This window comes from Phasianus colchicus, chromosome 7 (assembly GCF_987193195.1).
Source record: "Phasianus colchicus chromosome 7, bPhaCol1.hap1.1, whole genome shotgun sequence".
In the NCBI taxonomy this organism is placed as follows: Eukaryota; Metazoa; Chordata; class Aves; order Galliformes; family Phasianidae; genus Phasianus; species Phasianus colchicus.
In genome coordinates, this window is record NC_143442.1 from 33836877 (window position 1) to 33853553 (window position 16677).

The 16677-nt window shown below is 45.8% G+C and overlaps 1 protein-coding gene and 1 long non-coding RNA gene across 3 annotated transcripts in view; one reads left to right on the forward strand and one right to left on the reverse strand.

Moving 5' to 3' along the window:
- Positions 1 to 65: 65 nt before the first annotated feature.
- Positions 66 to 9051, forward strand: LOC149917315 (uncharacterized). 2 transcript variants are annotated; one of them, XR_016468464.1, is made up of 4 exons: positions 66 to 2639; positions 7176 to 7404; positions 7774 to 7967; positions 8265 to 9051. It is a non-coding gene; the product is annotated as an uncharacterized LOC149917315 (long non-coding RNA). The 2 variants fall into 2 exon arrangements; XR_016468465.1 differs by having other exon boundaries at positions 8270 to 9051.
- Positions 9052 to 11465: 2414 nt separating this feature from the next.
- The window catches only part of ABCA12 (ATP binding cassette subfamily A member 12), a 79833-nt gene continuing 74621 nt past the window's right edge, over positions 11466 to 16677 (reverse strand). Inside the window, exons 50-54 of the mRNA XM_031604577.2 lie at positions 15016 to 15119; positions 14666 to 14758; positions 14114 to 14219; positions 13482 to 13619; positions 11466 to 12232 (exon numbers count right to left, since the gene is read on the reverse strand). Of these exons, the coding sequence (XP_031460437.2) occupies positions 12113 to 12232; positions 13482 to 13619; positions 14114 to 14219; positions 14666 to 14758; positions 15016 to 15119 (561 nt within the window). The 3' untranslated portion in view covers positions 11466 to 12112. The remainder of the gene's footprint in view (positions 12233 to 13481; positions 13620 to 14113; positions 14220 to 14665; positions 14759 to 15015; positions 15120 to 16677) is intronic.

Here is a 16677-nt window from a genome sequence, read left to right on the forward strand (position 1 = left end):
CAGGGGCGGGCGGGGGGCGCTGTGCGTGAGGGGCGGTGCTGAGCGGAATGGCGGGCGGCGGTATTGATTTTGTGGTGCTTTTGTGGTAACGCCCCGCGGCTCAGCCCGACTCCCGCTCCCGCAGCGGGTTGCTGTGAGGGAGCTGCCCGCACTTCCCCTGCACGCTGTAATTACTGGAGCACATAAAGCGGCTCCAGCGGGAATGTATCGCTTTTAGGCAGAAATAACTCCCAAGCCAAATAAAAGATAGAGTAGAAGTGCCAGAAGCAATGCGTAACGGGCTTTACTGACATTTCGCGTTGAGAAGCTCCAGCAGCGGGCCATAAATCTCGGTGCAAACGCGGTGAAAGCAAACGGGCCGTTCTGTGAGGGAACTTCCTCACAAAAGCGATGCGGAGCGGGCAAATCTGGCTGGTGAAAGCTGTGGGAAATGTTTTGGCTTTTTATGGAAGGTTAAATGTTGATCTTTGGTACTGCTATTAGCCGTAGGTGCAAGGAGAACATTGACGCAAGGAGGTCAGCCCTAGAGGTGCCTCATCCCATCGTGTGCTGATATCAATGCAGACGAGGAATGATAGCAGGTGACACAGCTGGGACCTGCTCCATCAGCCCTCTGAAAGCAGGATAAACTCACAAAATAACTAGTAACAGCCATTAAACATCAGCAGCTCGCAGACTAAACGTCCTCCTCCTTCTTGCTAGGATGCTGTGCTCTTTGCATGGGCTTCAAAAAATGAGCGCCCAGCATTTAGCCTTAACTTGGTTCCAGGGGAGGCTGAGGTTAGATATTAGGAACAATTTATTCTCAGAAAGAGCAGTGGGGCAGTGGCACAGCTGCTCAAGGGATGTGGTGTTATCACTGTCCCTGGGGGTGTTCCAGAACCGTGGATATGTGGCACTGAGGGATGTGATCACTGCATATGAATGGGGTGGGTTGGGGTTGGACTTGGTGGTCTTAGAGGTCTTTTCCAACCTTAATGATTCTGTGAGTCTATGATCTCCTGGTGCGTCATGCCAGAAGGTGGCAAATGGACCCGCTGCCCAGCTGCAACTTGAACACAGTTTAAAGCGTTTGAGCCAAAATTACAAACACAACATGATCCATAGTGCTCTTAAGTCAATGTGGCATTTATGCTTGCAAAATATGAGGTGCCGATATATACTGTATAGGACAATAAAACAGATAAGCACTTTGTCTGCCTTTCCCCCGGCTGAAATATGGTTATTGCCCGTCTCAGTAAATCCACTTGTGTGAGCGTGGTCTCCTTTGTGCTGAGACATCGTGTGAGCATTTACAAACATTTACAACTAAGCTTAACTAAGGCAAAGTACTGCCCTGGGCAGCCAGCCTCGAACAAATACTTGCGTTCGAGAAAGATGTAAAAGTCACCAGTGATTCATTCGCCCTAGTTTTATAAAGGTTAAGGAGTGGGTGCTCTTGGAAATCTAAGAAATGTCTTCCACTGCAGTGAATTACTATAAGCAATCGGACAGTCAGGAGCAAAAAAAACGATGCAGAGACTGGGGTGGAGGGGGGAGAAATATATCGCTAAATTTGGTTTATGCAGTATTTAAAGTATGAGGAAAGCCATTCCAGGCAGTATAAAGCTCCCACACTTTAAAAGGAATTTGCTGCGTGACAGAAAGCTTGTAGAGTGGTTTCAGCATTGGTCTGATGTCATGTGCAGCAAAGCAAGGTGCATGCGTGACTTGAACCCACCGAGACAGCGATGGTACTGGCTGTGCTGAGCACATAATAGGATTTCCAACAGCGCAGGGCTGCAGAGCAAAACTAGTGCTGAAGGAGGTCACTGGTAGAATCCTCACCACCCTACCACTTCATTTTGAAGCGTGGCCTATCTGGCAAAGACTGCTATACAAAATGCAACCACTACCTTGTATTCTATTTGTTAAAGGATGGCATCATCACCATTTTGCTGCATCATTCTGAAGCCTCGTAAAGACCTTCCTATAGAAATACACCACTGCCTGATGTTCCACTCATTAGCAAAGTTACCCTGTCGCTTCTCAGAAAGTAGACCACCACTATGTGACTCATTGCATGGCGGCGAATCAAAACAGAAGATTGAAAGAGTGTTCCAGGAGAAGCAGCCTTGCAGTGTGAATTCCGTCTTTCTTCAGATGTCTGAATCAAAGCCTTCACAGACTGAGCTCAGCTCACTTGCCAGGCCACCCTTGGGGTGGTTGTTGTGCATAGTCGAAGCTCCATGAGCTTGATTCTGAACCTCCTGGGTGGCAGCGTCGACTTGAAAGACATAGGGCTGTGGAAATCACTTGGTGCAGCAACTGGTTAGAGAGCTGTTAGAGAAGCAAATGTTAACATTTTGAATATTGAGGGATTTGATCCCCAGAAGGAAATAGCAATAATAAAAAAAAAAAAGTCTATTAGGCTTTCAGACTAAGCAGCACAGTCAGCATTGCATTACACAGCGTTAAATTATTAGTCGAGGCTCAACAGCAGGAACATCTGCTGGTGTTAGACATGGCATTTTTAATTAAAGGCAGCAGCCGCCTGTGGTTCATCGGTTCTGCTCTCACCATGTGAATTGCTAAACCCAGAGGCCTCTCATACAGAAGATCCGACTGGAGCAGATGCTGTGGAGCTGGTGCTGCAGAGGGTGAGTGACAAAGTCCCCGAGGTGACAGGCAATTTGCACCTGGGCCCAATGGCCCAGCGATCGGTATCTATGAATCCTCACCTCGGTCAAAACTGCAAGGGATTTTGTGGAATTGAGATTATCCACCTGGTTTTTCCTCTCCTCACCTTCTGCAGGGTAGGAAAACAGGAGTTTTGAATAAAAAGCAAAGTAGGTGGGAGGAAGAAGGCCCCCCTGGGAGTTCTATTCCCAAAGGCATTAAGGTTTGAGAAGGGAACACGCTGCACCCCATCAGCTGCACACCCAGACCCCTGGGCTCCAAGTAGAACCATAAAGTGCCAGCAGACTTCAGCCGAGGGAGAATACAGGCATGATACAAATTGCCCAAAACCCCTGTCAGGATAGGTAAATCTAACAAATCAAGAAATAGCTGTAGATGGAGCAAAAAACGTGCCTTCCTGCCTTCATGCACCCACTAAAACTGAAATGCTGTCCCACAGCCTAGCTCAGCACTAGGCAGCCTCCTCTGAAGGGATCCAGCATTTCAGTAATGTATTACTTTGAATCTGATCACAAAAAGCAAGGTCCTGATTTGTCACAGGCGGGGGCAGAGGTCCAGGGCAGGCACCAACAGCAACATGGCGGATGTGCATAGCTGGCGTCCCATCCTGTTGGTGTGCAGGGGGCCAGGATTTCCCTCGACGAGTCCCGCAGATGGTGTTTGTTTGCTCAGCCACGATGAGAAAGGAAAATATTTGGTGCAATCTGCTAGCAGGCAGAGTCAGACATATGGTTGGCGCGCTGCAAGCCTGGGTGCTCAGGAAAAGGCAGAGCTCTGCAGCACCTTTCAGATGCTGGATTACCTTTGAGCAGGATGAAAGTGCAGGGAAACCTTTGAAGAAGTTGGCTGCAGATTTCCTAATGTACTGGGGCTGCTGTACTGTGACCCCTCTTATTATTAGCCCCACTCTAATTAGTCCTATTACACTATCATGATTATATTAGTGTTATTATAAATAGCCCAATTATAATTAACACGAGCCTCAGCTCAGGCTTAATGCTTGGTGAAGTTCTCCCTGGCTGGATGCCCATTCATCAGGCACACACAAAACATGGGTTAAAAATGACAGAGGCAATTAATGGTGATTGGCATGGGGGAGCTGAGGTGTGGGTGCAGCATCACTTTCATTCTCTTTACATCTGATTTATGGTGATCTTTTCAGAGATATCCTTACAGCATGAAGCCGCCTGGAAATGTTTGGCCCAAACATAACATTCTTTTTATTTCCCTTTCAATTGAAATAAAAATAAATCCTCTAAAATGCTCTAAATATTCAGATGTCCATTTCCCTAATACCAGCGCCCGGTTCCTGATCAGGACTAACCCCCACTAACCCCCACACTGTGCTGAAGGGTATTGGGGCCGTGAGCTGCCAGCTGTGATCAGACCTGCACACCCATCCCAGCCCATGACAAAGCACCGTGGGCACCACTCATGCCACTGTAAGCCTTGTTCTCTTGGGGTGATGTGCTGTAATCTTTTTTTTTCCCTAGTGGAGAGAGCACAGAAGAATTTCCTTTCTGTGAGGGCACCTTTGTCAGGATTTAATTCCCTTTTCCCCTGCACATCTTTTGAAGACGTACAGCCGAGCATCCCTTTGAAGCTCTCACTTTTAAATTTGCCTTTTGGCTGCTGTCTGCTCTGCGACATCGATCAGGGCTTGGCACCACCAGTTTCATCAAGATGAGACATTGCTGGGACTGTGGGCACTGGGCATGTTTGGAGGGAAAAGCCATGACTTTTTAACACGAACCCTTTCCTCTCCTTGAAGACTTCTTTTGGAGGCTGGAGGCTGCTTCCAAGGCCCAGGGCAGGACTTGATGATAGGAGCAAAGCTCCATCCCTGTGGTCCTGGCAGCCCCAGGCTCAAAACAGGAGGTGTGATGCCATTGGTGCTGCTGTGGTCTTGCTGTGGTGCAAGGGTGGCTCAGCCCCACTTTTAGCCTAAGCAGACCCAGAGTTTAGCTGCATATAAAATAAATAAATCAATTTTTTAAAAAGGAAAATTGGGGTGTTGCTATAGAGATAGGAGGATGCAGTGGGAGCACCAGCCCCGTGCCCTGCGCTCTCTTGCTTTTCCCCCAGGTGCCACATCCATGGGTGACTGCAAGTCCCACGGTGCCCAGCCTGAACCAGAGCAAAGCCCTGGGTTCAAAGCTCCCTGGGTGCTTTCCCTCAAAAAAAGCAAGGAGCAAACACACCAGTGTGCCTCTGTGTGCTTGCAGCTACAGCTATGCATGTTTTAAGTAGGTATGGGTTACTTTTTTCCTTACTAATCCCTACTACACCCAAATTAAAATGGTAACAGCTCCCAGTGATTTATGCTGTTACGATAAATAACAGTAGCCACTTGCTGCTGAGCAGCTGATTAATGATCCCTATTTACAGTGTGTCCAGCTTTGAGCTGCAGCTTACAAAAACAAAAGTTCTCCCCCCAAAATCTTCTGTGCATGACCCCAGGCTTTTGCATATCTGCAGTCCTGGGTGCACAGCTGTGCTTCTGCCTGGTTTTTAAGATATTTCCTATAATCCTGCAGGACAACATGCTCTGTAACATGGTCCAAGCTCTCACTTGAGGCAGAACTCATAAGCAGCAAGGGGGACACGATGGGGGGAATGAAACACAGCAGCTTCCATTCATCAGGATGAGGCCAACAAGCAGTACAGAGATTTAGCAGCCCCAAGATGACACCCATCCCTGTCATTTAACCTGACGAGAGCAGCAGTGATGTATTGTTCTCACAAGCTGATTTCAGGCATGGAAATTACCCTGTGTAGGATATTCACAGTGGAAAAATAATCCCTAACGTCAGGCTCCGCAGGAGCTGTATGGGTTTGTTGTCTCACAGGTCAGGGCTGTCGCCCCACCGGCTCGTCCAGTAATTACATTTTTCTGTTCTCTGGCAGAGTTATGTCCTTTTGGCACCTGGGATTCCTGCCATCACTGCAATATGAGCTCTGTCTGAAACTGCATCCTCGGCCGTGCTGCCTCCACTGCCCTGTGTATAGGTGTGCATACACAGGCTAATGTTCATCCCCAAACCTCCCCTGAATGAGTTCATTGCTGCAACCCAATGGTATTCCCCAATCCTCCCAAATTTTTGCAAATCCCAGTTTACAGCCCAGCCCCGAAGAGGAGGCTGCCTTTAACCCAGCAAACCTCTGACTGACAACCGGGGACTTTGTAACAAGCCTACCAGCTTTGCCTTTGCCATCCACCCATGCGTGGCAAAGAGCTGTTTCTAGGTAAAAAAAAAAAAAAAAAAAAAAAAAGTTGTTGCTTGCAGAGTCTATAATGAGGATTCTCAAATGCCGAAGACGTGGAGAGCAGGTTAAAGGAGCAGAGCCTTGCTGCCCAGGAGAGGGAGGGAACGGGTGCAGCCACTCTGGCGCATTTACACAGAGTGTTATTGCAGCACGAAGCATCGCTCTGTGAGCAAATGCTCCCTTCGCAGTGCTGCGCTCCCTAGGGAAGCTTTAATAATTCCTAGGGAGGCTCTGAAGGCTAATAAAAAAGTGAATAAAGAAGTCAGCCCCAGCAATTGGTCTCCTCCTCCCTCCCAGGGAGCCTCAAGCTGCCCTTGTTTGTCGAGCTGCTCAGGTGCAGCTCTGATTTCCCCAGTTCCTGAAGCAGAAGGAATTTAGCAGCACAGCAGCCTGCTTTGCAGCGATGGATGGTAATTGTTAATCTGATTAAGCTCAAGGTCTTCCATTTTGTTCATCTGACTGACACTGGAGATATTTAAAGAAACACTCAAGAAGGAGCATGTGAAGACATGTGAAACAGCTGCTTCTGGGCACCTATCAATATTGTGCAGGATAGCATGATTTGGTGCAGTTTGACATGATTTTGCATTGAAATGAGATCCGTGAGGTTTTAACACACACCAATCCTCAGGCTGGGTGTGCACAACTGACAAAGAAGAGATTCCCTCAGCTTTGTGTGCTTGTTGACAGGATTTTAGAGAGGAATTATTAGGGAACAAGATGAGGTCCTGCAGCTCATTGCAATCCAGGGCAGCCTGACTATGGACTTAGACAGGTTTGTGGCTAAGGCTTTGAGCCTGCACTGCTGGCTCTCATCTGGGTCTGGCTGCTTGCTGGTGTTACGCTCAAGAATGAGGGTGAAAAGGCACTTTGGATTCCCGTACTTCATGCAGAGATGCCAGAGAGAGCTGAGAAGCACACAGAGGTATTCTCATGTTTCTAGCATCATGATTTGGTTTGAAAATATATGCTTTTTTTTCTTTTTTTTAAATCACTTTTCTCAACAAAGTGAACTCAGATGCTTCAGCCTCCAGGTTCCTGGAAGGAGGGAACATTCAGTCCATGCAAGAGGGAAACCCCTCTGCCCTGAGGAGGGTGAAAATCTGTTCTCTTTCAGAATCACTTGAACCTTAATTGCTTTCCAGCTATCACCTGTTAGAAAAAATTGCTATTAAAATGCTGAAAATGTTGTCTTTGTTTTTCCTTTGCCTTGCTCCTATGGCTAGCAGAGGATAGATGAGGCAGTCCCTTGGGATTAGGATACCCAGCTCAAGTGAGGCATCTGCTGCAGCTTGCCAGCTCCCACTGCAGCCGCCCAGCAAACAAGAGCTCCTTGGGAAGCACCAGGCTGGTGCCTGCTTGGTTCATGGAGCATCTTGGCAACACAGCACAGAGCCTCCCACTGCCAGGTCCTGCTGGCTAAGGAGCAATTTCTCTGTTGGGAGCAACATCTGCAAGGTGAGCAACTCTGCAAAGATATTATTTTCTTGAAGGGGCTCTGTTTAACTAAATCTCAAGCTGGGTATCGCTAGACCTGCCTGCTCTGGTTCCTGGTTTCTCTATGCTTTTAAGTGACAACAAGCACTGGTTTGTACTAAAGCATCACCAGTCACTGCTGCCTAGAAATCTTCAGCAGTCCTCATGGATATGGGTCACCAGGCAGACAGCAGCTCTGTGCTCAAGGTCCTCTCTGCGTAGGTCGATGAAACGCCACGGGTGTAATTAAAGATGCTCTGCTAATTGGATGTGCAGCCCTGAGGGATCTGCTTTAATTGGATTTCAGTCTGCTTGGTATCGTTTTAACTTTAGTACATGGCTGTTTTGCAGAGGAATAAGCCACCAGGTGTGGATATGGAGGAGGTGTGCCATCCTGCACTGCACACACCTCTGTTTGTTATCCTCTGGCTGTGAAACCACTGCTGCACAATAAAGCCCAGGGCTTTGTGAAACCCCCCCTTCAGCTGGCAACTAGGACAGAGACAGTGGAGGGGCTGGGAGTTCACCTTGACCTGCTAATGGAGGTAAAAACCTCAATTATTACCTTGTCTTCGCTTTGATTTTTTCTTGTGTGTGTTACCATAAATCCTCCCTCGTGCCCTGAAGGTGCACTCCTTTGTTTCTTTTCTTTGGAGTCAGAGAAGAGCTCATCTCTTTCTAAAAGATGCTTCCTTTCTATCCAAATGTTTGTTTTGGCAACAGAGCCACTGCTTGGCATTCAGGAGCCTGTGTTAAATTGGAGGTTGGGGTGGATGATCAGATTGTTGCTTTGGGCCTTAAAAACTGGGGGAGCACCACCATTGATTTCTCTTATTTCCCAGCACAGAATCTTCAGGATTGCTCTTCCTGGTGATGACCCATTTCCGGAACCAAGCACAATGGAGAGGCATCAGGCTTCAAGTTTTGCTCCATGGGCTGCAAGCATCAGCCACAGCTTTTCTTCACCCTGGGCTGCACTTGGCCACTGCCCCATCCTCCCATTTTGCCACATGCTGGCTTTCAGATGCCACAGGATTGTACTCTGACTCGTAGTTCTCCTAAAAATGATAGCCCTTCGGGGTGACCCAGGGCCTCCTGCAGCTCCCCCCATGTCACAGAGATCTGGGGGGCTCATTTTGGATGATGTGGACCCCAAGGAGGCCGTCCTCAGCACTGCAGGGCTGCTCATCCTCCCTCATTACCAGCGCTGCGTATGCAAGCTGCGTGAGGAGCAAAGCCAACAGTAAGTTAGTGTTGGCCGTGTCCCATACTAATGTTGTTCTTACTATTTCAGTGCCATCTTCCTTATTTCCTCCCTCTCCCTGAACAACTAAATTAATTAGAGTGATTTTTTTAAATTTAAATACTGTCGTAGAATAATAATTCTGGCAAATTCGTTTCTGTCACTCCCCACTGCTTCTTTTCTCTGTTGCGCTCCCATCTCATATGCCGTAGATATTTTGTTATAGCTATGCAAGATCACAGCTGTTGTCTGCAAAAAGAGGGAGTAAAATCATGCTATGTGCTGTTGCCATCTAACAACCATTTTTCTTCCTCCACCAACTCACACACAGAAAAAAAAAACCCTATTCCACTATTAAAGGCAGGAGCTTACATTTTTCTTGGCTTGTAAAAATCCCCAGGTTCTCTACAGCCTCTTCAATGAAGCAGCAGCAATGTAAGAAAGCTGAGGCCCAGAAGACAGGCCAGGGTCCCATCTTGTGCTTTGCTGGTTTCTGGAGCAACGTTGACCTGGATGCCTTCGTTTGACCTATAAACATGCTTCTTGTCCCAGTGGGGGGATAAAACCACCGCTGTGGTTCTCATGAAAGGATGAAGAAGTCCCATCAGACCCTCAATATTTATAGTAGTGATCAGGGCTGTTTGATTTGGCCCCACAGGACAGCTTTCCTTGGCTGCCCCTGGTGGCCACTTGCATTGAGGAAGAAGCCAAGGAAGGATCAGGCTTGAGAAGTGCCATGCTCTCACCAGCAGTGCAAAGCTGGGACAGAGATTTGAGTCAGTGTCTCTTAGTCCACATCTGCAATTACAAAACTGATTTGAATCCATCTGACAATCCACGCAACCAATTATGAAGGCCCTCCTTGACTCCCCAGCCCTGGACTTGTTTAGTGTTGTACTGTGCACACCTTGTTGCTAATATTTCAAAGCATTCTTAAATGAAACTCAGCTGAAACCCATGCAGTTCCAATTAACACATACAGGCCATGTGATCACTCTGTCAGGGCGTTATTGCTCCCCACTGCCTCCAACAAAGGTTACTAGAGTGGCTGAAGTGAGACTGCATTAAACAAGTGAGATGAAAAGCTTGCTTTCCCCCTGGCTGCAGCATTCATCTCTCATTCACGGAGAGGTGATGTGTAGCAGTATGCAGAGCGCTCCTCTGTCCCTTCCAGGGACACTGGAGTCAATGTTTTCAGTGATCTTAAGCTCCCTGCTCAGACCAAGAGAAACAACCAGGCTCGCTGGCTGCCTGGTTTTATTGAAAAACTCATTTTCTGAGCAGTAGCTCTGTGTTTCCATCCTGCAATCTGAACGAGCCCTCCTTGGGGAGACCAAGGGGCGATGGGAAACCCAGAGCTGGCTTTCAGAGGTAGGATGTTATTAGCTTCCACATTTCTTGATCTGGAGCCAAGCCTGGAGCACGTCCTACCTTAAAAAAGGACAGGTTAAATCTACAAGGCTCAGAGGGGAGTTTGTAATATAGCAAAAAATGATAATTCAGGCCCTGGTGATGTTTCATACAGCCTACTTGCCAGATGCTTCAACCCCCTGAGCAGTTGTAACTACTTCTCCACAGGTTTCAATTAAATTCCCTTAAGTACCTAAACTTTTGCTTGTTTGGACCAATACCTGCAGACTTGATTGCAATAGCAGATGTTTTATTTTTACCTGCAAGTGAAACTGGAGAGCGTATATCACGGCTGTGACACATTTCACATGAAGCAGATGTTTCTATTAATGCCAGAATTGGGTGGAAATCCAAAGGATGCTCTTTTTTTTTTTTTTTTTTTTGGAAAATTCTGTTTAACCCAATTAAACTGCAAACTTGCTGAAGTATTCCAATGAATCACTTCCTATTTTTTATTTTTTTTTTCTCCTCTTTTTTTTGATTAGTAGGCTGTAAAGGGACAAAAGAATAGCTTTGTAGCAGTCTCCCTCAATTAAATGTAAAGTACATCTGGACAGAGCCTGAAGATCCATCTTTCACTGGCAGTTGCAAAGCCATCGACATAATAAAATAATACTCTGATTGGTATTACAAGGCTGCATTTAAATCATTGGCATTCATGCTCTGTGTCCGTTGCAGGGAGCGCAAGCCCTCCATTAGAGAAAAGCTTAATTTTATACTGTGATCTGTGTAAGATATGCAATGAAAATGAGAGGGGGAAAAAAGAGCTTTTTCAGAGCTGGAGACGTAATAATAGGAGGCACAATGAATGTCTGGGCAGCGTTTGCAGTTACTTATAAACTGCAGGTGTCAAATGCATTCTGGAAAGAAGCTGAATTCCAAGTTTTAATTACAGCCAGCAGGTTGAGGCATAATTCAAGGCTCGATAATACCTTCAATTCACAGTAAAACTCCTCCTGCTATCAGCAAGAAGTTTACACCGAGATGAAGGAGAAAGCGTGACCTCCTCGCAGCAGCTAAACTCTGAACTTTTGCATCCCACTGTAAAATCCTCAACAGCCTTGGTACTTACAGCGCCTGTTCCGTGTGCGATTATCTCAGCAAGCCTTCGCATCACACGGGAGCTGAACTGCTAACACTCCTCTCGTGATCGGGATGAGAAAGATGCGGCACTGCAGCTTCCTTCTACAGTTTCCCTTGGCTCGAATGTAACAAGTACAGCTGTTTCATATTGTTCTTCTGCCACAATGGAGACACCCTGAGCACCAGCCAAAAGGAGAAACAGGCAGCTTTGGTGGAGCGGTCTTCCATAGGGTACCAAGAGCTGCCTGGGAGCTGAGGGCTTATTCTGGGTGTCATGTCATGAATAAACCAAAATCAGTGGAAGCGCTGACTTTCAAAATAATTATATTTATACTGACATCACCCACACATACAGAAAAGCTTTATGTCATTAGCAAAGACGGCCCCCACCAACGGCATACGCAACTCAGTACACAACACCTACACCCTCACAACACCCCTGCGAGGCGGGGCAGCGCCATGAGCCCTATTTCACAGGTGGGGAGCCTGTCTAAAGTGAGCAACAGAAAGTCTGTTGTAGAGCAAAAAGGAGAGCGTGGGCTTTCAGAGGGCAGCCACAGGGCTGCTGCTTTATCAAACACCCTGCACTGCCAGCAGCTCCTCTGCTCCATCACAGCCATTTCTCCTGTAAGCAAATGGCCGTGGCCAGCAGGAGCAGGTGATGACAACTAAATCCTCACAGGTATAAAATTCATCATGTAACTAGAATTGGGGAGAAAAAAAAAAGACAACCTGTGAAAAGATCAATCTGATTTGTAACCAAATGCCAGCCTTAAGTGCCTACTGCATTCCTAGTAACAAAAGAAGTGCATATCAAAAAAGTACGTTAAGTAGTCGTGGCTTTTTATGCCTACCATCCTACAGTCATAGAAAACAGGAAGAAACTGGAAGAACCCTGAGAGGGGTCAGGAGGTTTTTTCCCCAGCTCCTGTGATGCCTTCTGGTAGTGCCTTTTCAATAGATGGAGCTTATGGTGCTAGCTTGGCTACAGGTGTCAGAGCTGTCCGATGTCACATCAGGACCAGCATCCGTGCCATCAGGATCTGCTTGATCTTTAGCAAAGTCGATGAAAACCTGAAAGTTTAAAGGATAACATTCAGTATGTGACAGTGTAAAGAACTGATAATGTGAATGAATAAGAACAGAGGAATGGCTGTACGTTTGGCTGAGCCTGGAAAGAGCACTCAGGAATGGATTCGCACTGCATCTGTGAACTGCAAATGTTGTGCTTCTTATGGCTTAATGTAAATAAATGGATGCATACTCCTGTACTGCTGAATGGACACCTGGGAATGCAAAGGTAGATGTTCCTGCAAAACCTAATTGTCCTGCAGCTCATGTTTCAAAATACTAGTGAGATAATACCCCCGTGTGGTAGTTCATTTTGATTACAGTGTAATACATCTATATTATTACTTTATAAACCTATCTGTCTATATATAATTGACATCTATGCAGGCGCAGCTGCATATTATATAGATAGGTATATATAATCACACATAACAGTCTGTTTGAACAGTATCTAATGAATACATAAAATATTCTTACTGAAACACTACAGTCACATTTGCATACGCAAAATCCATGCCGTCCTCTCACCAAACATGACTTGGAGCTTCCTGCTGTTTGTCAGCTAATTTCTCTCACAACTACTGCCCCTCATTAAATAATATTGAGGATCTCCTTCCCTTCTCCCCCAGATCTGCTCAACAATTCATAGGATTACAGGGCTTGCATTTTTCCTCCTGTCTCTGGGGCAGACCTAACAGATCAGATACCGATGCTCAACAGACTGCTCTCTTCTGGATAAATCCTTATGAATGCCTTCATCTGAGGCATTTTCTACAAGGTTTAGATGCCAGTGGGAATGTTGTTCTGGGGGAACATGAAAGGAATATGCCATGAAAGCTAAGTTTGGAGTAATGCTCCATGAACTTACAATCCAAATACAGTACAGGAAAGAACAAAATCAAGCAAATTTCCATGATTGTCAGGAAAAATCTGTCACCAGGATGCCCAGCATTGAGCTCCAGGATGATTCATAATCCTGCCCTTCATCTTCATCCTTGAGACTGCTGAAATCAGCACTGACAAGGAAGAACAGATCCTTTATGCGACAGGCAGCATTCTGTGAGTTTTCCCAGTGCCAGCGTGAGTATCTGGAGGCAATAGTACTGATAAAGTATCCCCAGGAGGAATATGGATGGAAATCCCTTTAAAATGTAGTCTATTGTGTGCAGCAGTCCATTATGTGCAACCATCAGTCTGCTCACTCCCCTGTTAACAGTTCAAAATGGATGGCCACACTTCTTTAATTCCTTACCTCCTCTAGCGTCGTCTGACTCACTGAGAAGTGCCTGATTTTGAAGGCTTCTTTGCTGGCTTCCAGGAGATCAAATATATTTGCTACCCCTCCTGCTGAGACTGGAACATGGTACTCCACCATGTTGAAATGACGATCCTGCAGGAACAACAATGATGGGGTAGAGTTAGGAGGCTGCCTGTGAAGAGCAAGCTGCCTCACTGGCTGTCCAGCTGAAAATGGAAGCACAAAGGAACTAAACCAGGGGAGAATTAAAAGACAGAGGATGCCTTCTGTCCTCTGGTTCCTAAAGGTGAAAATATTGCTGTTTGCAGTTGATCAGTGACCATCTAATTACTACTATAAAGTGTATCTGCATACAGTCCAGGCTTCATTGGAACCATGAGGTGCAGAGGGTCACCAAACAGCTGCCTTACAAGATCACTGCAGCTGTTTGGCTGAGGTTATTTAAGACATCACGGATAATCCAACCCTCGGGCAATGCTGCTGATAGCTGTAACAAGTGCATGTGTATGAATTTCTTACATTTTAAGAGCATGGATCTATATGTACAGCAAGTTACAAGATGTCTATCTTGCAAGATACTCCTGGTTAATGTGAAGGACTCCCTTGAATGCAATTGTCCTGCTTACCTTCAGGCACGTATTTGGGAAGTGTGACTTCATGAACTCTGTCAGTGTCTCTGTGCCAACTGTGCTGCTATTTAAGTGCATCTTCACAGTGAATCCTCTTCCAAACCTAAGAGATAAGGAAAATCACAATTAACACAGTAAGAAAGAGAAACAGATAAAGAAAATCCCTTGAGAGTGCTGCACAGCCTCTTCAGGGAAATCTAATGCAGGCAGAGTGCAGCTTGAATGGGGTCAGGGTTATTAACCTGGAGTGAAACTCAATAAGGAACTGGGCTGCTGTGATAAATAATAAAATCAAAGCTCAACCCTAACACGCACTTTACATTTTCAACAGTGAATTACTTTGGAAAACACATCTCTTGGAAAAAAGGCTGTGAGAGAGCAAAAAGCATATTAGTTAAATGAATTTCAGTGGTACAGTAAAGAACATAAAACAGAAAACTCCTTGTTTTGATGCCCTGTTAACAAAGGTCTCGTGTCCTGAGCCCTCAAAGCTGTGTTAGTAACTCTAAATTCCAATCAGTAGAAGCGGAGTGAGAACATTTTACAGACCTGCTCTTGATATGCTGCAAAGAGCCAATGCACTGAAAACTCCCATTCACCATAATTGCCAGCCTGGTACAGAGGGCTTCACATTCTTCCATGCTGAAAAATCAGAGAAACTCTAATGAGTCATCGAGGAGGCATACATAAAGCAATTATTTTGGTGATCAGAGAACAATACTGCATCTTCCTTAGGGCATAGTGGGTCTACGTGGGCACCCCCATCCAGCCCTAAGCCCACATAGCTGTCACAGCTCAGTGCCCTGAAATTCCCTCAGGAGCAGCAAGGATTTGAAGGATGGACCTCTTCATATCTCTTGAAGACCCTGAAATTGGAGAGGAAGCCAAACCAGCCCTACCTGTGAGATGTGAGTATCACGGAGCATTTGTTCTGCACTTCCTCACTGATGATTTTCCAAAGGTGGCGTTTAGCATTTGGATCCATGCCGGAGCTCGGTTCATCCTTTTGGGAAAGACAAGACTCCATGGAAACTCCCAGCTTCCACTGGATTCCTTATAAGAACCGAGTGGCTCTGATTACACCACCTAAGATCAACCCTACTGTGCATTTTATATCCTGGTGCTTTACATTTCCACAAACACCAAAAGTAGAGTCTCAAACAAGAAGCAACCAACAAGCATTTGATTCCCAGGTGAACCTGCATTCTGCTTCTCTCATATCCTAACAAAGCAAGTGTTCCATTTCTCCATTTACAGAGAAAATGAGCCAGAGATGAAAGACAATATATTGCCTTCTACTTTGTGCATTGCTGATAAAATTGTTAGCTGGTTTCCGATTGCCAGATTGTTATTGTTACGGGTATTGTACTACATGAGGCAGAAACAAACAGCTTGGGTTCATGCAGCAGTCAGTACAGAGAAAAATTCCCCACCTTTTCTTTTTATTCAGATTTTGCATGTCACAGAAGTTATCAAAGAGCTGGTGTGGTCACTTCTGGCCACAGAACAGCTGGGCAAGGTACAAGAGCAAGGAAGGTTTATGTTCACTAAGCATCCTATTTAACACTGCTCTTAGAGCACTGAACATATTCAGAAAGATTGAACAGAATCATAGAATTCTTAGAGTAAGAAGGGACCTTTAAAGGTCATCTAGTCCAGCCTCCCTGCAGTGAACAGGGAGACTTACAGCTCCATCATGTGCTCAGAGCCCCATCCAGCCTGACCTTAGTTGTCTCCAGAGATGGAGCATCCACCATCTCTCTGGGCAACCTGTGCCAGTGCCTCACCACCCTCATTGTAAAAGACTTTTTCCTTATATCCAATCTAAATTTCCCCTCTTTAAGTTTGAAACCATTTCCCCTTTTCCTATCAAATGCAGACTCTGCTAAAGAGTCTGTCCTCTTCTTTCCTGTACCCCCCTTTAGACACTGACAGGACGCTCCTCAGATGCCTTCTCTTGCCATGACTCAGGTACAAAACCTTGTTGTTTTTTGATTTGTTGAACCTCATGAGCTTCATCTTGGCCCACTGCTCAACCTGTCCCTCTGGATGGCGTTCCAACCCTTGGGTGTGTCTGCACCCCAGAGTTCTCCATGTTTAAAATACAGCAAGTGGAAAAACTCAGAAAAAAGTATACTTTAGCAACAGTGTATCTTATGGAAGAACTTAAAAGTTCAAAAGGAAAGAAAAATATGGAAGCCAGATCTAGAAAAAAAAAAAAATTTATGTTCTAATCCTGAAAGTTGCTCCTTTGGTCTCCTATTTACTTGCAGCCTTGCCTGCTAATTCTTTTTGCAAGACTGTGCAGGATAGCCAATGCGCCAAATCAAGAAAGAGCTGGGAACAAGGAAAATTTAACTGGCAAACAGAAGATCTACTTTTGACCTCTGAAAGATTCTAACACAGAAAATGGTACTCACTGCTCTTTATGATCTTAGGGAAAATGTATCATAGAATCATAGAACGGCCTGGGTTGAAAAGGAGCATAATGTTCATCTAGCTTCAACCCCCTGCTGTGTGCAGGGTCACCAACCAGCAGACCAGGCTGCCCAGAGCCACAT